At 36.3% G+C, this 25931-nt stretch overlaps 1 protein-coding gene across 4 annotated transcripts in view; it reads right to left on the reverse strand.

Annotated features, from left to right (window-relative positions):
- Synd (protein kinase C and casein kinase substrate in neurons protein Synd) overlaps positions 1 to 25931 on the reverse strand; it is a 258095-nt gene that overhangs the window by 82127 nt on the left and 150037 nt on the right. For all 4 annotated transcript variants that reach the window (XM_089644715.1, XM_089644717.1, XM_089644716.1 and 1 more), the window contains exon 2: positions 3630 to 3936. In XM_089644715.1, the coding sequence (XP_089500841.1) occupies positions 3630 to 3843 (214 nt within the window). In that variant the 5' untranslated portion in view covers positions 3844 to 3936. The remainder of the gene's footprint in view (positions 1 to 3629; positions 3937 to 25931) is intronic.

Here is a 25931-nt window from a genome sequence, read left to right on the forward strand (position 1 = left end):
TTCGAGCTACATTTGGCATATATTACACAAACTGAAAAGAATTATAATTTTTCATTCTAACGTCAAAAAATTACGAATTTCCACATGATAGAAATAAAAATACTATTATAAAATATGGGCGCCCTGTCATACGTGACCCTGAAAAGCTGGAGTATATTTTGTATTGACGTTGTGCAAATGAGATGTAAAATTTAATATATTTACACAAGTATAATTAATTTGAACTACCAACCCATTCCTGGTTTACAGCCATATAAAAAGAAACAAATTGATTATATTTTTATGTGGCTTAGTGCTTCGGATGAATTGACGTTAACGAATGTGTACCAGTAATAAATAAGCCATTCGACTCACTTGGAATCGCTGTAACATGTAACTGGTACAGCAGTGGACCGAGGCAATTAATTTCACTTCAACCCGGGCTACCGTTGTTGGCGACATGTCCAGGGGGTATTAAATGACAAACGAGCAAACTCCCCTCGCTGGTTTAAGTCACATTCAATATTGTTGAATGTAGCCAGTTGCCAGGAATTATAAAAAAAAACACTTGTAATGGAGTTGTTGAACGGGAGATTTCATTAAACATATGGGTAAAATAAAGTCTTGGCGATAGATAATAAAAACTAACACCAAATGCGAAAATATAGGATTACTGCTAGTAATATCTTTTTTATAGTTTTACTGTAAAACTATTGAACCAAATGGCGTTCTAATTATTCTATAGTAAATAAATGCATATTGCAAAGCTCCGTTGATCATAACGGAAACGATTTTGGGGGAAGAAAACGTTTTAAATCAGTGAAAATCACTTTAAAAAACTCTCGAAAGGTGGGTCACACAGGAGGTCCTGAGGAAAATAATTTCCCTCTGGGCCTGTCATCTTTGGGTATGCTGTGTGAAGGGTCTTTTTGAGGAGAGGAAGGAGTGAACATGGGGTCGTGTACATATGTTGGGCGCGCATTTGGGGTGTTTCCCGACTATGCACCGGTGACGATCAATGACACTAGTTCCTCGGAGGATTTTCCATTGCAATACAAGTACAGCACACCTATCAGACGCCTTTGCTCTAAAGATTGCACTTTATTTGGATAAGGGAATTTATCAAACGCAATTTATAAGTCAACACAACAAATATCAGTTATCAACGTCGTTTCCATCACGACCAATAGAACTTTGAATTATCAAATGTGAGTGATAAGAATTCTGGTTCGATGAATTCAGATATGTTTTAAAATGTCATTTTCAAAATTGGAATTTGAGTCAAGAATTCTGTCGGGCGAAAAGTATAATATTTGAACAGAAAATTATCCAGACCATCCTGTGATTTATCACTGGTCTGTGTTAGTACTTTAATAAGAACAAGAATTAGCGGCACCGGCTAAACGGGTGGTAAGCATTACACATTCAAGGAAGAAAAGTTTGATAAAGACCTGCTAACAGCCCAATTGACAAATGCCAGGCGTCGCGAATTCAGTCCTATGCTAGCTAAATCCTCCATCACCGCATAAGCATATTTCCGCCTTATAACGAAGGCAGTAGAAAAAATTCAAATACTGTCAGGTTATTCGTAAGCCGGGAAATTTTCTATAAAAATTATAACACCATTTTTTAAATCATTAATTTTCATGAAATTAAGAAGTTAACTGACTGAGCGTAGCGAAGTGCTGTTTTAACTCGACCTTTTTGCATCTCTTCTGTCTGTAAATTTGTTTGCACGTTCCGTTTCCCCTTCAAGATGGCGGCGGCCGTTTTAATGATTCAGTAAAGATTATTTGATCAAAAAAGAATTGTCATTGATATAGTGACGTTTCTTTGGACAAAGTGTATATAAAGCTAATTTAATTTTTTTAAACTTTGCATAAAATATATGGTTTATAATGAAGTAGGTAGGCATTTAAGTACATATTCACGATTTCAGATGAAATTCTGGTTTTGATTTGATAAACAAGAGAAAAGTAGAAACATACATTTTTGGATATGTGGTCAACTTAACAGTTGAGAGAACTACTTGTAACGTAGTTACTTGTACAACGTTCGAAGCGAAAGACTTGATGAGAAGTCAAAAGGTGTAGAGTTCTAAAGAGATAAATTAATTCATTCTTGACCTATCCCTCCGGAGGAAAGGTCGGGAGCCAGGTACAGAAGAAGTATGCCTCGGAAGATCTATTTCAGGAAGCAAAGTCACAACGCGATGACACTCAACGGCGATGGACCTAAGAATAGACGTCAGCTGAGAGAGAATATGCAAAACCGGAGTGGTACGACACAGGTGGTGTTCTGGAAATAATACCCGTTACGATGAGCGAAGTAACATTACACTGGAATAAAGGATACGTAAATAAACACAAATAGAATGCGCGAAGCATGAATTGGCTATAATTGAATTAATAGACGTCAGCTGAGAGAGGATTTGCAGACAGGAATGGTACGACACAGGTGATGTTCTGGAAATAATACCCGTTACGATGAGCGAAGTAACATTACACTGGAATAAAGGATACGTAAATAAACACAAATAGAATGCGCGAAGCATGAATTGGCTATAATTGAATTAATAGACGTCAGCTGAGAGAGGATTTGCAGACAGGAATGGTACGATACAGGTGGTGTTCTGGAAATAATACCCATTACGATGTGCGAAGTAACATTAAACAGGAATAGGGGATAAGTAAATAAACACAAATAGAATACGCGGAGCGTGAATTGGCTTACTAGGCGTAGGATGAGTACTTTGAACCTAAGGAATTTTATTGTGGGTAGATTTATAATAGGTTAATACTGCAGTCACCTTAATTCTTAATAAAACTATGTAGGTACAAGAGAAAAAAACATTTACTTTGTAGCTTGCTACAATTACAATATAAACACATATTTGTTTAAATTTTACCACATCGCTCTACCAGGTTCAGAAGAGCCCTTCCTTCATTTCATCAAACAATAATTCTAGTACATATTATATTGAATAAACAATTGAATGTATATTATAGTCCGGTTCTAGAGATATTTCCAGTAAACACCGCTCTGTTCTCCCATAATCCCCCTTCGTCTTTGTTGACTTCCCGTTCCAACTAAATATTGATGTATTTTAGTATTTTATATCTTATGTTGGTTTTAATATTGTCCTGATGAAATAAGGGTAGAGCAATGTGTTAAATTAAGTGGTTTAAAGCGAACGTATGTATTTATTTCATAAAATGATGCATTGCGAGCCTAGCCTTAGGAGGTTCAGGAAATCGGTGTATACATAGTACACATTTATATCCTGCATAGTGTACAAGGTGGGTGTGTCCTACCTTCCTCTACATACTTCTATAGCAGTGTTCGAACTGGCTGAAGTCACACATTCAATACATTCAAAACTGTAAGGGGATCTCCTATTGGCTATCTCTGAGAAATGCGGGACCTGAACAGCGAGGTTCAGTAATTCCACGTGTATATACTGTACAGTACAGGGTGGGTGTGTGACTCTATAAGGTCGCTCCACTTCTAGCAGTGTTCGAACTGGCTGAAGTCACTAGTCACTATACGTTGGTTGACCACTCGAACCTACGAGAGGATCTCCTTTGGCTATCTCAATGATTGTTTGACCTTAACAGCGAGGTTCAGTACAGGATGTATGTGAAACCTACCTTTCTCTATGAGGTCGCCCCACTTCTTGGCCCAGCCGCGCAGCCCCTTGGCGTAGGCCTTCTCCATCTCGGCGCGCTCGGCCACCATGCTGGCGAGGCTGTCGCACAGCCGGTAGCCATCCTCGATGCGGCGCGCGGTCCTCTTGTAGTTTCCCGGCTCCCAGAAGGAGTCCGAGCTGACGCCCGGCTGCGGCTCGTCGCTGTGCTGCGACATGTTACCGCCGCCACCGTCACCCGCACCCGCGCCCTCACCACACGTCACTGGCACTGGCACTGGCACTGTGCCGAGGGGACCACCAATACGCTCCTGAAACAATTAAAAAAAACACTATTAGTTATTAGATATTGGAAAATCAAAAACAGAAACATCAAATAGATTAAAACGTCCCAGACCAGCTCAGAAAACCAACTCCAGAAGCTGAGCGAGGCGAAGCAGAGTCTACAGTCGGCAAAGGCCGGTGAAGTTCCGCGGGACACGGTCAACTTGTCCAACAATGACAAGATGTCCTCGACCCTAAGAGGCCACGGAAATATGATGATGATGAACGTTAAAGTACACACCATTTACCTAGACCAATGTTCATTTGGCCTGGAAATACGCTAACATAAAAAGTAAAACAAATTAAAATTTGGGCACTAAATAGTTCCATGGTATCCAGTTCAAATCCAAATTAATGACGTCCGTGGAAATATGGATTATATTAATAATATTTTTACATATAAAGCAATAATAAATAACATTAACAAGTGCAGAACCCATTGATGCAGTTAATAATATTTATTATCATCATAAGCATACAAAATTAACATCAAGGTGTGTTACATTTTTTATTAAATCATGAATCATAACCACTATAATAGATAACGCTTATCACATCAGTAGGTGTATTTTATTATTAAAATAGCCTGTAAATCAAGAGTGGTTACGTACGACAAATCAACTACAGAAGACGTCGATAAATTACTCGCTGTCTATTGCGAAATGCAAATTAACTTAGAGAAAAATACATCGTAAATAATAACAATAAGAATGCGGCGCACACTGGGGTGGAATAATGAAAACCTGGACAAAATACATTTGTCTATCCCAAAAAAAATACAGTGAATTCAATATTTCATAATATCAACAAGGATTTTTCTATCTTAGACAGTGTGTTTAAAATAGGTTAGGTACAAATAAAACAAACCGGAAGCTATCGGGACAGCACTCAATATGTTATGTTTAGACTTTACGAAATGCAATATTTCGTTTGTATAATAGCACTGTGAATAAATATATAGGAGTGTGTAATAGTTGGCTTGAAAAATCTTGACCCAATTTGCAGGCGTACAATATTTTTACGAACTTTTAGTTTTGAGTTAATGGGTTGATATTATATTACTAGAGTCGTGAAAAATCACGAAATATTATTATTCCAATTTTGAAATTGCTGTTAAAATATTGTATTTAAGATACGTACATATTTTATCGCTTGTCTGAATTATTCTTCAAGCAAGCAGTTCCAATTTTGAAAATGCCAATTAAATTCATAGCAAATTTCAAACCATCACAAACACTCGAAATTAGTATGTTAGATGAAATTAAATTTAAACGAATAATTATTCATTGTAATCTAAATTAAAAATAGTGAAATTATTAATATAATTTTTGGTTCAATGAGTCGTGGTACCCGTTATTATTTAATATTTAAAAATAAATTTATGCTTGCGCATTGTACAAAAATCTCACTTTTTGATAAACTCCCGATCTTTTTAAAAAACAAGCGAATATTGCAAATAAAATTAAGCTATAATTCATGGACACGTGTTAACCAAAAGCACACATTTGTAAGTTTGTAAATGCTTATATGTGCATATAGTGCTAAATTAAGTGCTAAATTATAATATGAACTAAAGTTGTCAATTTGACTGGCCTAAAACAGGATCCATTCCTAGTTGGCTAGTCAAAGTTTCCGCATGTTTTATTGTATGATTTTTATGTGAAATTTATTATTATTATGTATATTTTGTAGGATTTTTACGATGAATACGCTTCCAATTATTCTTGGGTTGATTCGATGATTTCTGCAGTGATATTTCATAAGTACACCATATTTTAAGTGCTCGCAAAAGCGCTGATAGACGTTGGCAATAATTTGACGATTCTAACCACCGTGCGACGCATCGATCATTCACGTGACAACGCAAGAGTTGTTTGGTAGGTTTGCACAATGAGGTGTTTAATCATGGGCATGAGCAGTCGCGAGATGGGCTGGTGATTAAATTAATGACTCACATGAATAAATAATAATAAGTTTCGTTTTGGAGATCGTGAAGGGGTAACATAACAATATTACAAATAACAGACAGTACATCATACGGATTACGTTATTGTGAATGTATGTAAAAATTGATTGTATTTTGTAGACTTTCGGTGCAAGTGGGTATGGTTGGCAGCGGCGCACAGTTCAGAGAATACCAAACCAAAGAAATCAATCCGCGTAACGGGATGGTGGCATCCCTAACTACCTACGAACGTAGGACATGGCAGATCTCCTACTGATTAAGCAAATTATAAACCAACTAATCAGAGGCCAACTCCACGCTGCCTACCAAATTATGTATCACGGACGGCCTATATAAACGGACGCATGGCCGATGAACGAGCAGAGTTCCCAAGTCAGTCGTAGGCTCAAGACCTGATCCTGGTAGCGAGATATGTCGTCCCTTCCAGCGAGGCCTTTAAAACCTAGGCTGAAACCTGAAAACTGATCCCTCGTCAATGCCTGATCCAATGTCCCTTTCATCGTAGGTTAAAGAGTACCTAGAAGATTTGATTTCAAGCAAGTATAGTTATATTGTTTTATGTTATAGTTATAACTGTTTACCAGTTTGCTGTTATTTTTTAAACTTTTCCTACAATAAAGTCTTTGTTCCGAACTCACAATGATTACTATTATTCAACAATGTTTTTTTTACAATAATACGTCTATTTTTAAATCTTTTTTAAAACATAATGCCATCCGATTTCAGAGAAATGCGTTATGTCGCGTGTGTATACGTGATTGCCACAAATTGATAGAATGCATAGTCATCGACAACGAGTGAGACAATCTGCCGAGTTTCAGCTCTATCGGATGTCGGGAAGTTTGTTCATTACCGCTTTAAAGATGTGTTTTAATTCATTCTTGAAAACAAAAGTGAAATTCAAACAGAAAAAAACAAAATAAAAATAATAAACTTAATTTATTTATCTAGGTTTGTAAATATTCGGTATTTTCCAAAAGTTGTCCTCAGCATGCTCTAATTTGTAAAAACATAAAATTTCATCACAACCGTAAATTTTGTAATGTGATGAAAAAACGCTTAAAATCCCCACCCATTACCCAAAATAATTATACATTATTTTACTGTTCAAGCATGACTGCTCAGGAACGAGCTGCCCTTTCAAAAGAGTGTTTCCTCAAACTCCATTTGTACCAATCTACATTCCTTTCCTTTCTTTTCATTTCCCTCCCCATCAAACTCTCCAAAATTAAAGAAATATATTTATTTAAATTCATACCGTTCAAACAATGCAAAAAATTCCACACTAATGTAATCCAATAAAATCTGGGTTGGAAGAAATAGCCGCACCCCAATTAGCCCTATTATACTATCACGTACACGGAAAAAACTTAACTTATATAAAATTATTCATATTCCGGTTAAAAGCGGGACTGCAGGCCTTTAGCGAATACATTGACAGGTTTTCTAATAAACTCGAATGTGTTATGGCGATTTAGAAACACGTTTCATAAAAAGATGTAGCATTTTGTCATTGTGAATTATCAGGACAAAAGCAGGTGCACGAACACTTGTTCCGATATATTATGAACGGCATACTGTCCCGCTTTTGACAGGATTTTAATAAATCAGCCATACTTATTTATCTCCGTGTAAATGTACTATGCGACTGCACGCCACTGGTGTCTGGTGACCTTTTAAAGGACGTCATGCTTTAAAAAGACACAGTCGCAACAAAGAAGAAAACTAGCAAGTAGCAACGTTTGTAAGCAAATAGGCAATAAGCAGGCAATACCCACACACGAGGTACGAGACACGAATATGTTACATTCTCGCAAGCAAGTTAGATACATAATGCTTATCAGTCTTATCACAAATACGTACGAAATTTATCGCGAGATCTCGGCACGGATCAAATAGCAAGAGAAGTGTTGAGTTAGATATGGTATTAGCAATTCGTTTTACACGTCTAATACTATTTTGGGCCACACACAAATTCAAATTTTAGAGAAAAAGAATCTATTTTTACAAAAACATGTTCTTTAGAATAATAATTTATTTCAGGTCTAATCAGATATATAAAAAAAGAATGTGTTTATGTAGATGCAATTATTACGATTTTAATTAGCTTGTAACTTGTATCTAAAATCTAAATTACATTTCATTCAGCAAATGTGAAACATTCTCAGCTTACCTCTTTAAATAATGACTAACTAACTCACCGTCACGCCGTTTACGCAGTAGACAGAGAGGATGGACAGCCAAACAACTCGAAATTTGCACGCACTTCATTCACATTCATACATCGTCTCATACATACCTTCAGTTATTCTGACTCTTGACATGGCCTGATTTAAGTAATTGGTTCACTTGATCGTGCCATGTCTTCCCAGACTTCTACCACTCTCGTAATATTTTATCCTTACATTCATTTGTAGATACCAAATATCGTTAAGTAAAATGAGCATCGGTTAAATATATTTGAAAAATAGCTAAAGGCAATTTGTCTGTGATTTTTGGTTATTGTCGAGCTTTGTAAAGTGCTTTTAGAGTGATATTTCCCAAAAAGAGTTAAGTATTAATACAACTGTAAAACACGTTCTTACTCAACTTTTAAAAACATGCCCTTCGTTGGGGTAGGTATAAATGAAGTTACCGGTGTAGGGCGGCCTCTGTGGTCAAGTGGTAAGGCTCTCGACTAGCAATTCGAAGGTCGCGAATTAAATCCCGGCGTGCGCAAGTAAATTTTTTAATTAAAAATAATATTAAGTATACTTGCGGCACGTTCCAGAGTGGAAGATGCTCTCAGTATCGCCCTGGTGTACGACTACCATTCAGAATTGAAACGTTGCTTGAAATGGCTTTAGCCGTGTTTGGTGACCAGATCTGAATAACGAGGTACTCCCCCACTTTCCTCTTCCTCATCTCCTCCCCCCACTACCATATCTCAATTTGGGATGACATAGTCTCACTGGCTCAGACGGTTGGGAGCAGTTGGGACTCTTGCTCGGTATTCACATTAAAAAAAGTTACATTAATTAATTATTCGTCTATAGAATTCGGCCCTGATAAAAGAAACACTGTTTAAGTTCGCCTCCCACGTCACCACCGAAACCACCGAATTCCTTAGCAAACCTAGAACCGATCTGCAAACATTGTTAACAAAAGACATAACGCGGAGAGGCGTAGGTACATAAAGGTGTTTGTTGTTTGTATAGGGCGGGCTGGGGTGCCTCGGGGAGCGGGCCAGCTCTTATCTTCTTGACAGAGCAATCTCGACCGCGCGTTGTAGCCCAAAGATACGATGTATGAAACTCTAGACATTGTACATTGTACAATGCAGTCTTTTTCAGCAGACCATTTTTGTTGTTGGGAAAACACTCATTTGTAGACGGGTGAGTTAGTAAGGATTTTATTGCCACTGAAATACTGAAATGTAGCGAAAGAAAACGAACGAGAGGAATTCTACGAAATTAGTTTAAAAAAATCCCTCGTACAAACTCTGATATGTGATATTATTATGTTCACGGGTATCAATCAATTGAATGTGTATTTTTTAAAATATTGAATACCCACAAGAGTCCCAACAGCTCCCAATCGTCTGGAGCCAGTGAGACTATGGCATCCCCGATTGGGGTATGTTGTGAGGCTGAGGGTAGTGGGGAGAAGAACAAGATGGGGAAGAGGAAGGTGGGGTGGGTGGAAACTGGCTATTCCGATCTGGTCACCAAACACGGATAAAGCCATTTCAAGCAACGTTTAAATATAGCTTATAGGGTGGTCTCTCACAGGCTTTAAAAAGTTGCTTCGATCAAAGAATTTGACTAAAAACTTTTCAAATTACAAATTTCATGAAGCCAGAGTTCACCGCTCAAGCAGCAAATTGCTTCATAAAACAGATTTATTGTTTAAGAACAGTTTGAGATTGATAACACACTGTTTTTCTTTGCGAATTACACCTGCAAATCAAAAACATCAAAGTCTGTTTTCATTAATGAAATTTTTGATTTATCAATTATTAGTGAGAATTTGATAACGTAATTAATTTTGTATCAAGAAATTATTATTATAGTACACGGTTTATCATTTCAAAATAACTTTATACGGAATTAGATAAAAAGGAATTAAAAAAACAGATATGATAAGAATCGATGCGATATCAAAAGATGGATTATACTTGAGACAACACCTTCATTTTACTTAGTGACCTCATTTGGTTGCTGGCTGAAATTAAAATACACCTCAGAGTACTAAATTTATCAGATATTGTAAATGAAAATGTTTTATAAATGAAATAGTTGTTAGATGCTATCTGGCTTCCTTACAGTTTGTTCTCATGTTTTTTTGTTCGCTTTTTTATGTTTTTTATTTACTTATAAAAAATTACATTTTTATATCTAGTATAAATCTATTGACAACATATTTCTATGACATTAAGGCACACTTTGCAATACATCTAAAACTTATTCTTTATAGTATTTAGGTACAATCCACGAATAGCAAGCAAGGCATTTGGCTTCTTTAAGGCGATGCATTACGTCGTGTAATATTTTTAATTAAGCCGCTATCAATAACAACCCTTACGTAGATGGCGATAAGGTTTAAATTCCCGCTTAACACCATCCGCCGGTTTTGATTTATGCAAGAAAAAAACATGGCCAAAAAGTGCCTTTTATTTTATTTTGTGGATGTTCAGGCATAAATATTTAATTTTTTTCGATCATTTTATAAATAATTTAATTTGCCACATTATAAAATAAAATTATAACCGAAAATGGGTTTGTAAGTAGGAGATTTTGAACTTTAAAGCAGTTTTCAAAGGCCTTTACATTATTTTTTTCTGGGCTTATAAAAATACTTATCTAAAAAATACTCGATTATTTCAAAGGCCAAGATGTATTCTACTCGCAGTATTTAACTAAAGCATCTAAAACATTTCTACGCGACCAAATTTTCAAACCAAAAACACATGATTTTGCATTACTACGTATGGCATCGCCTTAACTTCTTCTTTTGGGAACAGTTCATATGGCCTCATAGAAATCGTTGCGTCTCCCTTACTCTCGTGGTGAGAAATATAAACGGTGCTAGAAATAGAAAACACCACGCTTTATATTCAAATCTAGAAGATTTTATTTTTATTTTTTTTTATTTATTTATTAAGTTAAAAGAAATTTACATTTCACTCTCTTAACTTAAATATATAACATTAAATAAGTAGTTTTCTAATATTGTTTTAATAACTTAAGATTAAAAAGTTTTTTTTTAAATACATTTATACTCTCCGTTTTAAGTTTAGCAGGAAGGAGATTGTATATTTATACACCCTCGTGGCCAATGCCTCTTTTGCCATTTTCAGTCCTTACAGTATTTGTGTACAATTTGTTAATTTCTCGAAGAAAACTTCTTCTAACTGCTTTTCACTTTGCAATTACAATTTGTTATGTTGCCTAGTATAATGTTCGTGTACTTGTGACGTTTGTTTAAATGTTGTGTTTGTGTGTATAAGTCCATTTTGGATTTTGTAGATTAGGAGGCATATGTTGTATTCGTACAATTTTCTTATTTAAGATAAGATAACCACAGAAGAGTTAAAATGTACACTTCTCTAAAATTTGTACGCAATTTAATTTAATTAAAAACGTAAGGTGAGCCATTTATTGATAAAAAAATATATTTGCTTTCGAAAATATAATATTTTAAAAATTACGTTTTTTTTTTATTTTTTATTTTTTATAAAGAAAGACAAACATTCCCAGGTTACGAATAACCCAACAATGTTTGAAAATCTCCTACTACCACCACAGAAAGCCGAAAATGTTGCTTGTGTTGTGATGGAGGACTTAGCCAGCCGAGGAATCGAACACGCGACGCTCGGGTGAGACCCAAGCGCTATGCCCACTCAACCACTGACCGGTCCAATAAAAAAATTTGAATGCGTATTTCATCACCTTTCAAAATCAGTTTTTAATTTTCCGATGCGTTCAGAAATATTCCATTTTTATTTGGATTTTATTGTAAAACGGCAATACTCCGACCTTCTGACAGGGGTTAAATAAATAATAATTAAAATCCCCATTATAGCTCATGGTTAAAAAAATTGTTGAAAATCGGTTGATTTAGAACATGTACCGCATTACGCCATCACAGTTTAACAGCTTCTTACGGGACACACAAAGAGATTTTCAGATTTGTAGTTAACATTAACGACTAACGTATTATTTAATTTAATGACCCATACACTGACAAATTGCAACTACCAAGATGCCAATCAACAATAAGTTAATTAGACATGCAATTGATTCATGATCACGAGTATATTAAAAATGTGTGCAATATGACACAGTATATCATTTTACTGTTCAAATTATTCATGCGTGATGATAACATTTTGTAAATAGAAGATAATAGATTCGTGTGAACGTATGTGCATAAAGATGACGTAATGTAGTATTAGTTTATAAATCTAACTAGGTGCCCTGTAAGTGTAAAATTGACAGCATGAAAATTAATATGTGACGAGTATTGTAACGCTAGCTGAAGCACGTCCGGGCTTTATCTGCTTTGAGGGGTAGGAATGGTTTTTAGAAACTGTGGTCATGCAGACAGTGACCTTCCTGTTTTGAAGGTCAAGTGTACAAAAATTCATCAATCTCGGAATAAAACTATAGATTTGTATAAAAAAAACAAACCCACAGATACTCATCTTTACATATACATGTTATGTATATATGTCTTATATTGATTTATAAATGTGGAAATTCTAACTACACAATTGTAAATGTTCTCCAAAATGCCCTGGAAAGAATCTCAGACTTGCGATGTCCCGAAAGAAACCATTCGTCTGTTCTGAATGCAATTACTAATGTTATCCAAATTGACCGTGGAAATAAATTACATCTTTGCGATTCTTTCAAGGATAAAGAAACCATCCTGTCACTTCGAATGCAATCAACAATGTTCTCAAAATTTGTTTTGACAGCATCGCCATTCCATTGTAAGAATATTATGTACTAAATACACAATTTGGCTGTCCTGAAACGGGAATCCTTCCCAGTTGGACAGACAAAGGTTCATTTTGTTTATTGTTTGAAATTTATATATATATAAATAAAAAATAAAATATATATAGATAGATGCAAATACCAAAAAACAAACTAACCACAACAAGAAAGGGTAAGATGAGTGTCAGTAGGGATTACCTAGAGGATGTGTGTGAGGATGAAGGTAGTGAGAGGAGGAGATGGGGAAGAGAAAGGAATGTTTCGATCCTAAATTATGGTCTTTCATCAGGACTATATTGAGAATACTCACTATGATATTTAGTTTAGACTAGAGATCGATAATTTAAAACTCTTAAATCAGATTGGAATGTTTAACCTGTGTTTAGTGCGTAGGTACCTAGTTTATTGATAGTTAATGTTGGGAAGTAAGTTAGCTAAGAGCTTCACAGATGCACTCATAGAGGGCAGTGCATAGAGTTTGCGTGGAAGTCCGCAAGATGGCAGCTAGTAGCCAGTAGTCGCCAGGACCAGGTAGAATGCTCCCAGACAAACATGGTGTTTACAGATCTCATTTAGCCAGCTCCTAGTTAGGTCGACTATCGAGTCACCATTGTAATACGCGAAGTATTAATAAATCCCCGATTTAACACAAAGAACCAATTATTTAAAATCTCCTTCCACGACGAGTTGGAGAACTGTTTGTGGGACACAACAGTTAACTAACGAACTAACTAACCATCACGCCGCAAGGGTACGGGGCGCAGAAGGACGAACCGCCAAACAACTCTGTCTTGGCACACACTCCTTGTCTTATTCACATTCATACATCGTCTCAAAGATACTATTCTATTCATCTGACTCTTGACATGGCCCGACTGTATCAGATTCACTTGATGGTGTCATGTCTTCCTCGGTCGTCTTGAATTGTAGCGTTGGTGGTACTTCTTCTACCATTCAAATTTGCATCATATATTCTCCATTGATAGCATAGGGTTAAAATATAAATTTGGCTAAGCCATGGCTAATAAAGGTGAAACGATTCGGCTTCAGCAAGGCTTGGCGAATCAATAGTAAGATTGTTCTCACTCGACCTCGTAAACCCACGTGTTTTACGACCTCCGCACAGTTCATTAACTCGGCAGGCACATTATGCAATAAGGTACACCATCACACTGCCATTGGTATATGATACCTATCCACAAGGTGTCGGCGCTTGTTGGGTACACAGTCTGTCAACAGACTCCACACTAGAGTGCCAACTGCTCCCGACCGTCTGGAGTTATTGAGACTGTAGCATTCCCAATTAGGTTATGTTGTGAGGCTGAAGGAAGTGGGGATGGGAAGGAGGTGGGGTAGAGGAAGGTGGGAAAGTACCTGGCTGTTCAGATCTAGTCACCAAACACGCCTAAAGCCATTTCAAGCAACGTTTCATTTCCGAATGGTGGTCTTACATCAGGGCGATATTGAGCGTATTTTCCACTAGGGAACGTACCTTGAGTAGTTCCATAACAACACACCTTTTAAAAGTTATTTGAAGTCATTAAAACGGATGAAAAAAAAACTAACTTGTAAACCTAACCTACCTAACCCATTTAACCTAGTTTTTATTTCATGACTTCAAATCATTTTAAATGTGTGTTGAATTGTCATTGTATTGAGTTGTCCGGTTAACAAATTTCACCAGAATATACGACGAATAATCATCACCTTTCAAGAATTACCACTAATTTCTGAACACCGTGATGTGAAAAATATTCACTTATCTTTTATAAAGCTGCAATCATTTTCCTTTTAACCATCTTAATGATGCTAATTAAAACCATTTAAACGATAGCAGCACCATCCATTTTTTCTAAATTTTCTTAACGGTCTATAACTTCGTATTATTTCACCGGCTAGAAAGGCGCTGGGTTATAATACACTTGAGTCTATAGGAATAATAATAGCAAGGACGTGACTCGAGAACTTTACTGTTACGTTGAACGTAAATTGGTCTGGAAATTAAACGCCCTGTCCGTCGGTTTAATAATTTAACCGCCTTTATATTTCAGGGTTAAACAGGTCTCTGAAACGTTTTCGAGCGCTTTAGGAGAAAGAAAAATACATAGATACAAATAACATCGTTTTAAATATTTTGTAGCAAGTAAAAACGTAACAAGCCTCAGGATATTTTGCGTAATAGTCCTCAAAACTCATCTATTCAGAAGACAATTCCCATAAATAGATCCTAGAGTTTAAAATCTGTTTTCAACAACAAGGGAGATAAGAAATCAAATCTAATCCTACAAGGAAAAATATAATAAGTAGCTAAAATTTCGAATAAATTTTAACTAGTAATTTGTTCAAAAAAACTGTTGTGTACTAAGTTCTTCTCTAGCGAACTAACCACCACTACGTTTCTCCGCAGGGGTAGGCAGAGAGGACAGTTCGCCAAACAGCTCGGTCTTGGCACACAGTCCTTATCTCATTAATATTCTTCTATTATTATTTATTATGTCTCTCGATGAAATCTGTAGTATACCGAGGGACGAATCACATTTAGGAAAGTGAATTCTGATCAAAACCTTGTACTGTAGTACCGCCCAGCATTAAATTTACTTTTTCTTTCCTAAACACGCTCATTAAAGAACATAAATATATATTATTAAAATAAATACCGGAAAGTCCAATTATGTCCTGTGCGTGCGAACCGTATCTAAATTTCGCCAATAAAAAATAAACAGTGTTAATCTCAAGTGACCTACCAGGTAAGTATAGTACTGTATATTATCGCCACATATAGTTAGTAATAACATAGATAGATCACTGTAGAAATGTATTACATATACAGCGCCCTTGAGGTGATTTTGCACAAAGCGCCGCTATACAAGTCATCCAAATATTACTATTATTATTATGGCCCGATTCCAGTTCACTTGATCGTACCATGTCTTTCTCGGGAATTTTTTTTATTTTTTTTTATAGTTTATACCTTACAAGAGTCCCAACTGCTCCCGTCTGGAGCCAGTGAGACTATGGCATCCCCAATTGGGGGATGTTGTGAGGCTCAAGGTAAGTGGGGAAGGGAAAGAGGAAGGTGGGGAAGTACCTGGCTATTCAGATCTAGTCACTAAACACGGCTAAAGCCATTTGGAGCAACGTTTCAATTCTGAATGGTGGTCTTACACCAGGGCGATACTGGTAGTATCTTCCACTCTGGAACGTGCCGCAAATATACTATATATTATTTTAATTAATTAATTGTGAAATAACACAAATTAATCAAATAAAATTTATTTGCGCACGCCGGGTTCGAACCCGCGACCTTCGGAATGGCAGTCCAATGCGTTACCACTGGACTATGCCGGCCGTCACATTACACACATTTGCGTCATATATTCTCCTTACACTCCTTTCTTCGTTCATTCTCTCTACATGCCCAAACTATCTGAGCGTCCCTTTCTTAATATTACTCATTACGCTTACATCAATCAGCCTTGCATTATTTGCGGATCTCCACATTTCTTACACGATCATACATGGTTTTGCAACGCATATGCCTCAGGGATCTCATTTCTCCTCGCTCGTCATATTATTTATTCGCAATACGTAACATTGTCCGCAGTTTAATCGTTACATAACACAATACACGCAAGTTTGTAAGGAAATTTCAAGTAGCTATCACAAGTGATGCTTTTTGTGATAATATTTCACTGCCAAAGTTAACAACCTTCTCGGCCGTGAGTGTGTGAGTGTGTAGCTAGATTACAGCATAACGAGGAGTCGTGACTCGGACAGTCTGATCGTCACGAGTCACGACGTCAAACTCGCACCTTATACAGGGTGTATCGGCATGTACCCGACAAACTTTAACCAACTATTCCTTAGCACATTTGGAGTAAAAAATCTTATGTGCACTTTGCTGTCCGGTAGCGTTTTTTTTTAATAAAAAAATTATTATTCATATTTTCACCACATGTCACCACTGTTTTATCCTTTGTAAAAGTTTGAAAACCCATCTGGCAATATTTTATTCGAATTCCTTTGAATAATGTACGTATCTACCTATATTGGCGCGCTTTTACAATCACAACGAAATGGCACGGCACCATTCGTCTCATTTTTAACTATTATTATTTAGTGTGTGCGAAAGAGCGAAGACGCTTTTCGACATACTTGCTTATAACAGCTGTTGAACACGAAAAGCAATGGCAATGACAGTGATGGAGTGTGGAAATTTTTAATTTTTTTGTTTTTAATTGAAAAAAAATGCTACCGGACAGCAAAGTGCCAATAACATTTTTTACTCCAAATGTGCTAAGGAATGGCTGGTTAAAGTTTGTCGGGTTAGTGCCGATACACCCTGTATAGGTTTTTTTGCTAGGAATCCATCGCAATGTGGATTACTGATTTACCCGAACATACATACATTGTACAAAAAACAAACTGAATACACCACTTTAACTCCATTTAGAGTTTAAAGTTAACGAGTTTTGGACACTTAGCCTGCTTCAGTACAACATAACAAAAATGTACTTTTGGTTTACGTAATTTATATATTTTATAACTTGACTAGTAATAAAGTGGAAGCCACTCTCAGTATGCCCTGGAAAAAACCACCGTTCAGAATCGAAACGTTGCTTCGCATGGCTTTATCCGTATTTAATGAACAGATGGGGGAGCCATGGTACCACACACCCTTGAGCAGTATTCACATTAAAAAAAGGTTTTCAACAATCGAGTTTTGAGTATATAGTTAATATAATAATAATAATATGTATTAAATTTGTACAATTACGGATTCTCTGATATCTTATTTATTGCAAAGCGCCTTGAGGTAATTTTTCAAAACTGGACAAATTATTGTTAAATTTTAAAACTGGACATTGTAATATTAAATCTTTGAAGACAATACTAGCGACTAGGAATTGAACCCTGGACCTCAGCCATGCCGGGGCTTTGCTCTACCACTGAGCTAATTCAACCCATTCCCCGTCGGTCTTATTTAACTGTATGATACTTCGACTAAGAACTACCATCATTATCTTTATTTTCTTAACGCATAATCTTTATGAACGATAGGAAAAATCTTCCAGAACTAAATTCAATCGAGACAGTGTCTTGGATTAATATATCCATTTTATTTTAATGTGCGACATCTATTGACTTTTCTACAAATCTAGTTTCTGGCACAGCCAGCATTAAAGTTGTATAGATGTGGCTTATACATTACAATGTCACAATGTGCTTTTACTATTAACGTAAGACCCATCATAAGTAAAGCTGCCACATGCTCTTATGTAAAACATTCGAAGGTCAATGTCGAATTAAGTTCGTGCAATGTGTCGTCTAGACATCTCCCCTCTTCATTGCCACTGAACATAGAACGGGATATAGATAAATATTAGAGTATTATTAAGTGAATGTAAGCGGATCAAAACCAATGTTGGGCATTTTAATCATTTAATTCGACAAGTTATTATTAACCCAAAAACACACCTTCTCGAAGTAACCTACCATTCTCTGCTTTAAAGCCCTAGGAGTCGTTGGAGTTTCTGCATCCTTTGAGTGCTTGTCAAACAAAAAGCCCTCAAGAACTGTTTGTACTTAACTGTCATGCGCATAACAATGTTTTGGTGCACAGGACAAAAGGTCATTGATGTGCACCAAAATAAAGTCGGAGACAGAACCGATCCCTGTGGGACGCCAGCAGAATATTATTGAATTTAGGGAAGTGGTGAATGTGACCTTAAAAAACAAACAAACCACTGTTTATTTGATTTAAAATGTCACACCACAATATGTTTACTTTCCATGAAAATAAAATATAAAAAGCGACATGTTCATACCAAATAGGCCAAAACAAAATTAGTGTATAAAGTTCTATAAATACCGTACTGTCGTCATGGGAAAAGACAAGATTAGCCAAATAGAGAGCAGATAAGAGTGGCCGGAAAAAGAAGCGACATATTTACGTTCGTGGTTTAATATGGTGTGAGGATCGCCTTCTTCTTCTTCTTCCTAGCACTATCCCAACTCATTGCCTAGGTAGGCTGTTGGGGTCGGCTCTTCTCGTTCTCAGGTTATAGCTTCTTCGGTTCTGAGTGTCGCTTTCATCTAGGCCGTTTCTTTGTAGGATTTTGGAGCATTGGGTCATCCAGGAGTTCTTTGGTCTACCTCTGGATGACTGTCTTTGAAGCTCTATAGACATTGCCTGCTTCACTGTGTGGTCTGGTGGTCTCCGTCTTATGTGCTCATACCATCTTAACTGTCGTTCCTCTAGCTTACTGTTTATGTCAGTGACACCCAGGCTACCACGAATGCGTGAGCTTTTAATTTTATCTTTTAATGATACTCCTGCCGTCCATCTAAGCATTCGCATTTCTGCTGATTCGAGTTGCCTAGAGTAGGAGTTGTACATAGTCCAGCATTCGGAGCCATAAGAACATAACATATAACATAACCATAAGAGCCATAACCATAAGCCATAAAAGGTGTGAGGATCGCCATCAGCTATTATATCAAATTGGCAAAAAATGTGTTGGAAGCGTTGACTTGACAAAGCTGTGGAGGAGTGTTGCCGGGAGACGTGCGGTCGTGGGAAACGTCCCTACACGTCCCTACCGCGCGACAGTTGTTGCGTCTAGAGACATGGCGTTTCGTGGCGGTCGGAGCGTGACAAACCATAACCTTTGTAAGGTTACGCTTCTCAAGATATCGGTGCTAAGCTAATATTATGTAGGAATATCTGATGAACTATGTGGCAGAGATAAACTTCTTGCACGTTCAAATAATATTATATTCAAATCATTTAAGATACCTTCAGTATCGCCCCGGTAAAAAGATTTAATGACTATAATAATAATAATATTATTTGGCTAATTTATATAGCGCCGTTTTCGTGAGAAATCACCTCAAAGGCGCTGTACAAATATATTTTTTAAATAGTTAATAGAATACACATAAAATAATATACAGTCACAAAAAAATCAACAAAGTATTATATAATATGTACATAAAACAGTGGTGGTTAATTAAAAAATACAGTACCCATAGATAATTTATATTTATTTAATTTTTATTTCTGCGATTTAAAAAAAAAATGTAGATAGACATAGCATATTTAAGATATTCAATATTTAGATATAGATGGACGAAGTGTAAATTATAGGAAAAGGTTTTGGCACATGTTGATGGAATTGGGTAAGAATAGAACAATTTTGGGGCAATACAGTTAATGTGCCGTTGGGCTAGCCTAGTTTTGCAGTAGGGCACTGTGTATCGCATGTGGTGTATGTCTCTGGCTAGAGCGATTTGGGTTTTTTGTGAAATTGTTAGGACTAGTGTACACAAATTAAGACAGTGGATACAGTAGATCCGCATTATTTTCATAGTTTCAGTTTCCTAAAACAATTGATTGGTAGGATAGGTCTCAGTCTTCTGGTACATTATCTTAATGATAAATTTCTGAGCAATTTCTATTGGTTTTACATGGTTATTGTATGTTCCTCCCTAGGCGATTATACCATAGGAAATGGATGAAAGCACCGATGCGTCATAAACAAGCATCGTTGTTCTTATGGTACGTATACATTTGCGAACCTGAACGCGAACCGAGCCACGAATTACGGGAAATGAACGTAGCAACTGCAAGCGGCGTTTCGCGCCCTTTGCGGTTGCTTTATTCCTTTCCCATAAGTTGAGGTTCAGTTCGGCAGTTCGGCTCGCGTATGTATACCTAGCATTATATTAACAATATTGCTTATGCGTTGACAGTAGTTTACTGACAGTTTTTTTTTTCCTATATGGTATCATCAACTTTTTTCTTAAGCTTCACAATAATATCTCAAATATTGTGGTACGGGCAAAGTTGTGTGGTTGTCTTGTCTGTTGACTATTCAGTCGGGTAGTTGTGTGTTGTGTGATGTGTGACCGTGGGAACAGTCCAGTGCGGAGAAAAGGTAGGAGGGAGGGGGAGGTGGGTCGCGGCCGTCGGAGCGTGGCAAACCACGACCTTTGGGCGGGGGTAAGCTTCTCAAGTGGCAAGGAGCTTTTCATACTTCCCGAGCTTTACAGCCGGTAAAACATTGGAGATTAATGGCGAAATAACAAAATTGCGTGCAACCTTCGAAATCAGCTTCGAACATACTAATTTCCGTTGTCATGATCAGATCCCATACAAAGAAATGATATTCCGTGGCAGTCCACCAACTGATCTGACCCCCTCTCCTAAGGAAGATTATAGAGTAGTATGTCAGCCCAACATATAATACGTAAATGCCGCGCCCAATTTATGAGCGCATATATATATCATGTTGTGTTTAATAGCGTTCTTTATATTAAACTGTTTATTGTTTGTTTTGTACACAAATCTACAGTTTTATTCCGAGATTGATGATGTGTAGCAATGTAGCCCATTTTATATTCAAAACAAGAGGAAGGTAACTGTCTCAGATCGAAAAACTCTGTGTAAAGCCCGAGTAACTCCGGGGACTTCAGCTAGTAGTTCCATAAGATTTTATTTGTCAGTGAAAAGTTTCGGAAGAACATTCGTAAGGTGAGACGTTTCACATGAACAGGTCGTTTCGCCAGTAGACTGTCACCAGCTACAATATGTATTAACTACATACATTATTTAGAATGGGCTGTTACATCTTGTAAAAAATGTGAATTCGCAGGAAAAAGGTTTTTAAAATATACGCTGAGCGATACGAATTACGAAGGGCTCCGTCAAGTAAATATTTAAAGGAATAAAATGTCAAGCTTAATAACAAAGATAAAATGATTTTTTTTATCTTGACAGTTTAATTCTCCAGACTGCTAGCATTCATTGGATGGCGTACTATAGTGTTCTGAGTCTGTTATACGCGTATTACAATAAACGATTCAATTCAATTCAATTAGTTTATTCCTTTAAAAATATTATAAAATTACATTTTAATTCGTTTCCAAGTACATTTGTAAAATGGTATTACATAATAAGTAAACGGTGTATCAACTATACCAGAATCAATAGAGCTTGCCTTTTAAAGGCAGCTTCACCTTCAGCTAAATATGTCGATATCAGAATTGATTCTGTTCAACAGCAAGACTGCTCTCCCCACCGGCATGACCATTGGCAAGTCGGTCCTGCAGGCCGGGAGATAAGACAGTCTATGCTGTCGGTGACGGAGATCACCATCAGGAACATAGAGACTAATACTCTCCATGATAGTCGGATTTTCAAACCATCCACGAATCAGTTTGAAGAAGTGTGATACAATATGCACATCTCTTCTGACCCGTAGATGATTCATACCGAGCATGCCCAAGAGAAAGTCAGTAGGATAGAGCCACGGGTAGTAAGTAGCCATACTCCCTCAGGTAGAGGAATCTCAGAAATAAGAGAATAAATCAGATACCAAAAGATTTGCGATGGTGATTTATTTAGCACCGCACACAAGGCCGAATTATCAATTTACGATGCCTAAAATAGTTTTATTTTGATATTCTGATCAGAAATGGTTGTGAGGAGAGTACCTAAGAAAATCTCTCAGACACAAACCTAATTAGGGTTAGTCCAAACAACATAATAGGTATATAATACGGTCCACAAAGGTGTTCAAGCTCAAAAATAACATGCTCCCTAATTATCTGCAAACTAATATTATGTACCTTGAACATGTTCACAATTATTAATTATCCTACGAGAACTTGACGACAATTTAGGCTTTAGGCAAAACCAAACTTACGTGCACAGCGTATGAGGACAAAAACTTTATAATAACCTACCAAAAGCATTAAAGGAAGCCACTTGGCACTTTACGTAGGATATGTGCATTATTTTAGTAACCTTAAACCAATTTAACTGTATTTTAAACCAATCTAACTGTATTTCTTAAATTGTTTTATTTTTTATCTAACTAACTTATCAGCATGCCATTTTCCCGCAGAGAGGATGGCCGCGTAACATTTCTGTCTTGACACACACACACTCTTTGCCTTGTTCACATTCATACATGCTCTTCTATTATTCTGACTCTTGACATGGCGTGACTCAGTATTTAATTATTTGTTTACTAATGGACCATGCCCAATTATAACACATTACATATTACACGAAGAAGAACACGGAGAAATATTACAATACAGGATAATTAAAAAATTACAGCTATGACAAAAATAGGGCACAAAAACAGTAAAGACAGGAACAAGGTTTTGATGGAGTTCACGATTTCCGCAACATCAATACAAAATATTACATGTGTAATGGACTGACAAAAATCAAACCTGTTAACCGGGGAGTTCAGTTTTGAATTACGCAGCATACAACGGGCGCGAACTCCTTCACTAGGACGTATAAATACGTCACGCCCGGTGGACGTTAATTTTATTTATTTTTATTTTTATTTATGCATCAAAAAAAGTGAAAACATCGAATTAAAAAAATAGAATATTTACAAACAATTATAAAGATTACAAAAAATATAAAAAAGGTTATTATTACAGAACAATAAATAAAAGCACACAGATAAAAGAGAAACATTGAGTTTAAAAAATTAAAATATGTAAAAATTAAAAACTCAATTTCCGTGTGATATGTTCGGAAATATACGTCCCGCTCGTTCCAGGGCGCAACATATATTTCAAGGACGTATTTATACGTCCTACCCGTACCCGATACTGTTTACGTTTGACGTATTTATACGTCCCGCCCGGTTAACAGGTTAAGGCTTACACCAAAAAATTCAAGGTCCTGACTTGAGTTCACAAGTCTGGCCATTGGTGAATGGTGTCCATAATATTCGGTGTGTTAATTGAGGTAAGGAAAATCATTATTTCTGAGTTTAAGGGATATTGAAAATTGCAACAAAGTAGGTGAGTCAATCATACTGTTAATAATTTTGAAAATGCAAATGCGATCAAAGTCCTTCCTACGTTTTTCTAAGGAAAAAAGATTTAATTTTACTTCATCGTATGTATGAGTATTCGCCTCTTTCCAGCCCTTAAGGAGCGATTCCAAGCAATTCCTCTTAAGAAGTGGTGCTGTACGGATTCGATATGATTAATATTATATGTATCTGATTCACTTGATCGCGCCATGTCTATCGCGTAATATATTCTCCTTAAACTCATCTATTCAATCATTCGCTCTACACCCCAAACTATTGGAGCGTCCTTTTCTTAATCTTACTAATTACACTTACATCAGCGTTGCATTTTTGCGGGTCTCCACATTTCTCACACGGTCATACATGTGTTTTTACCACACACAAGCCTCAGAGATCTTACTTCTAGAGCATTCAGTTTACTTTCATCCTTCAGTTCCATAACTCACTGCCATATATCAGGGTAGGTACCAGCACTCCATTGTGGACTGCTAGCTTCGCTTCTTTGAAAAGTTTTTTGTTAGCGCCAACTGCGTTCAGTCCTTCATTAATGGAGTTACCTGCATTTACTCTTCTTTCAATATCTCCGTCAGCAATTTTGCATACATTTAAACAAATATACAGAAACAAAAAAATACGGTTGTTTTAGATTGCTGTTAAAATTTTTGTTTTGCACTTGATATTGTTTTACACGGTTTTTATAGAAATATCCCATGCTTACAGTCAAAAACCACTACGAGAAGGATAATATAAGCTCCGATATTCCTATTATATATTAAGTGGATATTTCCTCGGTTTTACACCTTCAATTAACAACTATATGTATGCTAAACCACTAGCCACTAATACACCTGTCCAGGTCAGTACAAGCCACAATATGTGTATATCTCTAGGTAGACCACCACGCCCCTTACACCTGGTTACCACAAGAACACCTAACCGTCTAAGCGTCTGTATAATAATATAGACTGCAATGGAACAATAAATTAATACGTAGATTACCGTTTTAAGATTGCAAACCGGATTATATTTAGCGAAGGATTTGGCCTCACTATTTATTATTGACGTGAATAACGCACAAGATTCCCAACTATCCAGAACTAGTTGAACTATGATCCCCCTCCCAATATTACGAGGTATATTGCGAGGCTAAATTTAGTGAGAAGGAATGGGAAAGAGTAGGGTTGAGAATTAGCTGACAGTTCAGATCTGGTCACCAACACAGCTAAAGCCATTTCGAAGAATGTTTCGTTACTCAACTTCTTTTTTTTCATCTATCTTATGTATTTTGTATCTTATGATTTATACTGCTTCTCGATTAGAAGCATTTCCTTGTGGATGGAAGAGAGTGTAAATTTGGAAAACATAACATTATAATAATTTATTACGGTGCATGCATTATATTGTGAAATAGTATACATTTCCGTTCGAATTAAGGATAAAAAATATAAATTAAAAAAATTATATGAATATATGCAGGGTGTATCGGCAAGTACCTGACAAATTTTAACCAGCGATTCCTGAGCACATATGGAGTAAAAAATGTTATAGGTACTTTTTTTAATAAAAAATGTATTATTCTTATTTTAAAATTATTAATATTAAAACAGTTTTAATATTCTCCTGAAGAAGGAAGGGTGCTTCCGAAACCGGTAGAATGTAATAAAAATTAAAGTGGTCTCAAACAAATATATATATTTTTATTGTAAATTATGACGAGCCACAAAGTTAATGCTTATTACAAATATATGAATAGATGTATTTAAAAATGAATAGATATATTTAAAAAAAGAATAGATGTATTTAAAAAAATAGATGTATTTAAAAATGAATAGATGTATTTAAAAATGGATCTGCCATGAAACGAATGACATTATTAAAAAAATTACGGATAGAATCAATCATTTTTGATTAGAGGATTTCGAATTATTTGCATATTGCTAACGTCTATTATTTAAATGATATTAACAACACGGTGAAGTAAAAAGCTTTAACAAGTAATACGAAGTAAGCATTTCACAATCGAGTCTTGCCTTTTTAATCGGAAAAATCGTTCAAATGTGACTGCACCGATGTCAGATTGGTGATATCAAATTGTTGATCAGACGAAACTCTCAAAACATATTGAATAACAACTTTTCGGAGAAGCGCCTCCCGAGTTATCTGATATCATAAATGAGATTAGA

Source organism: Hesperophylax consimilis, chromosome 21, assembly GCF_061612785.1.
Source record: "Hesperophylax consimilis isolate HC1 chromosome 21, BYU_Hcon_1.0, whole genome shotgun sequence".
NCBI classification, from domain to species: domain Eukaryota; kingdom Metazoa; phylum Arthropoda; class Insecta; order Trichoptera; family Limnephilidae; genus Hesperophylax; species Hesperophylax consimilis.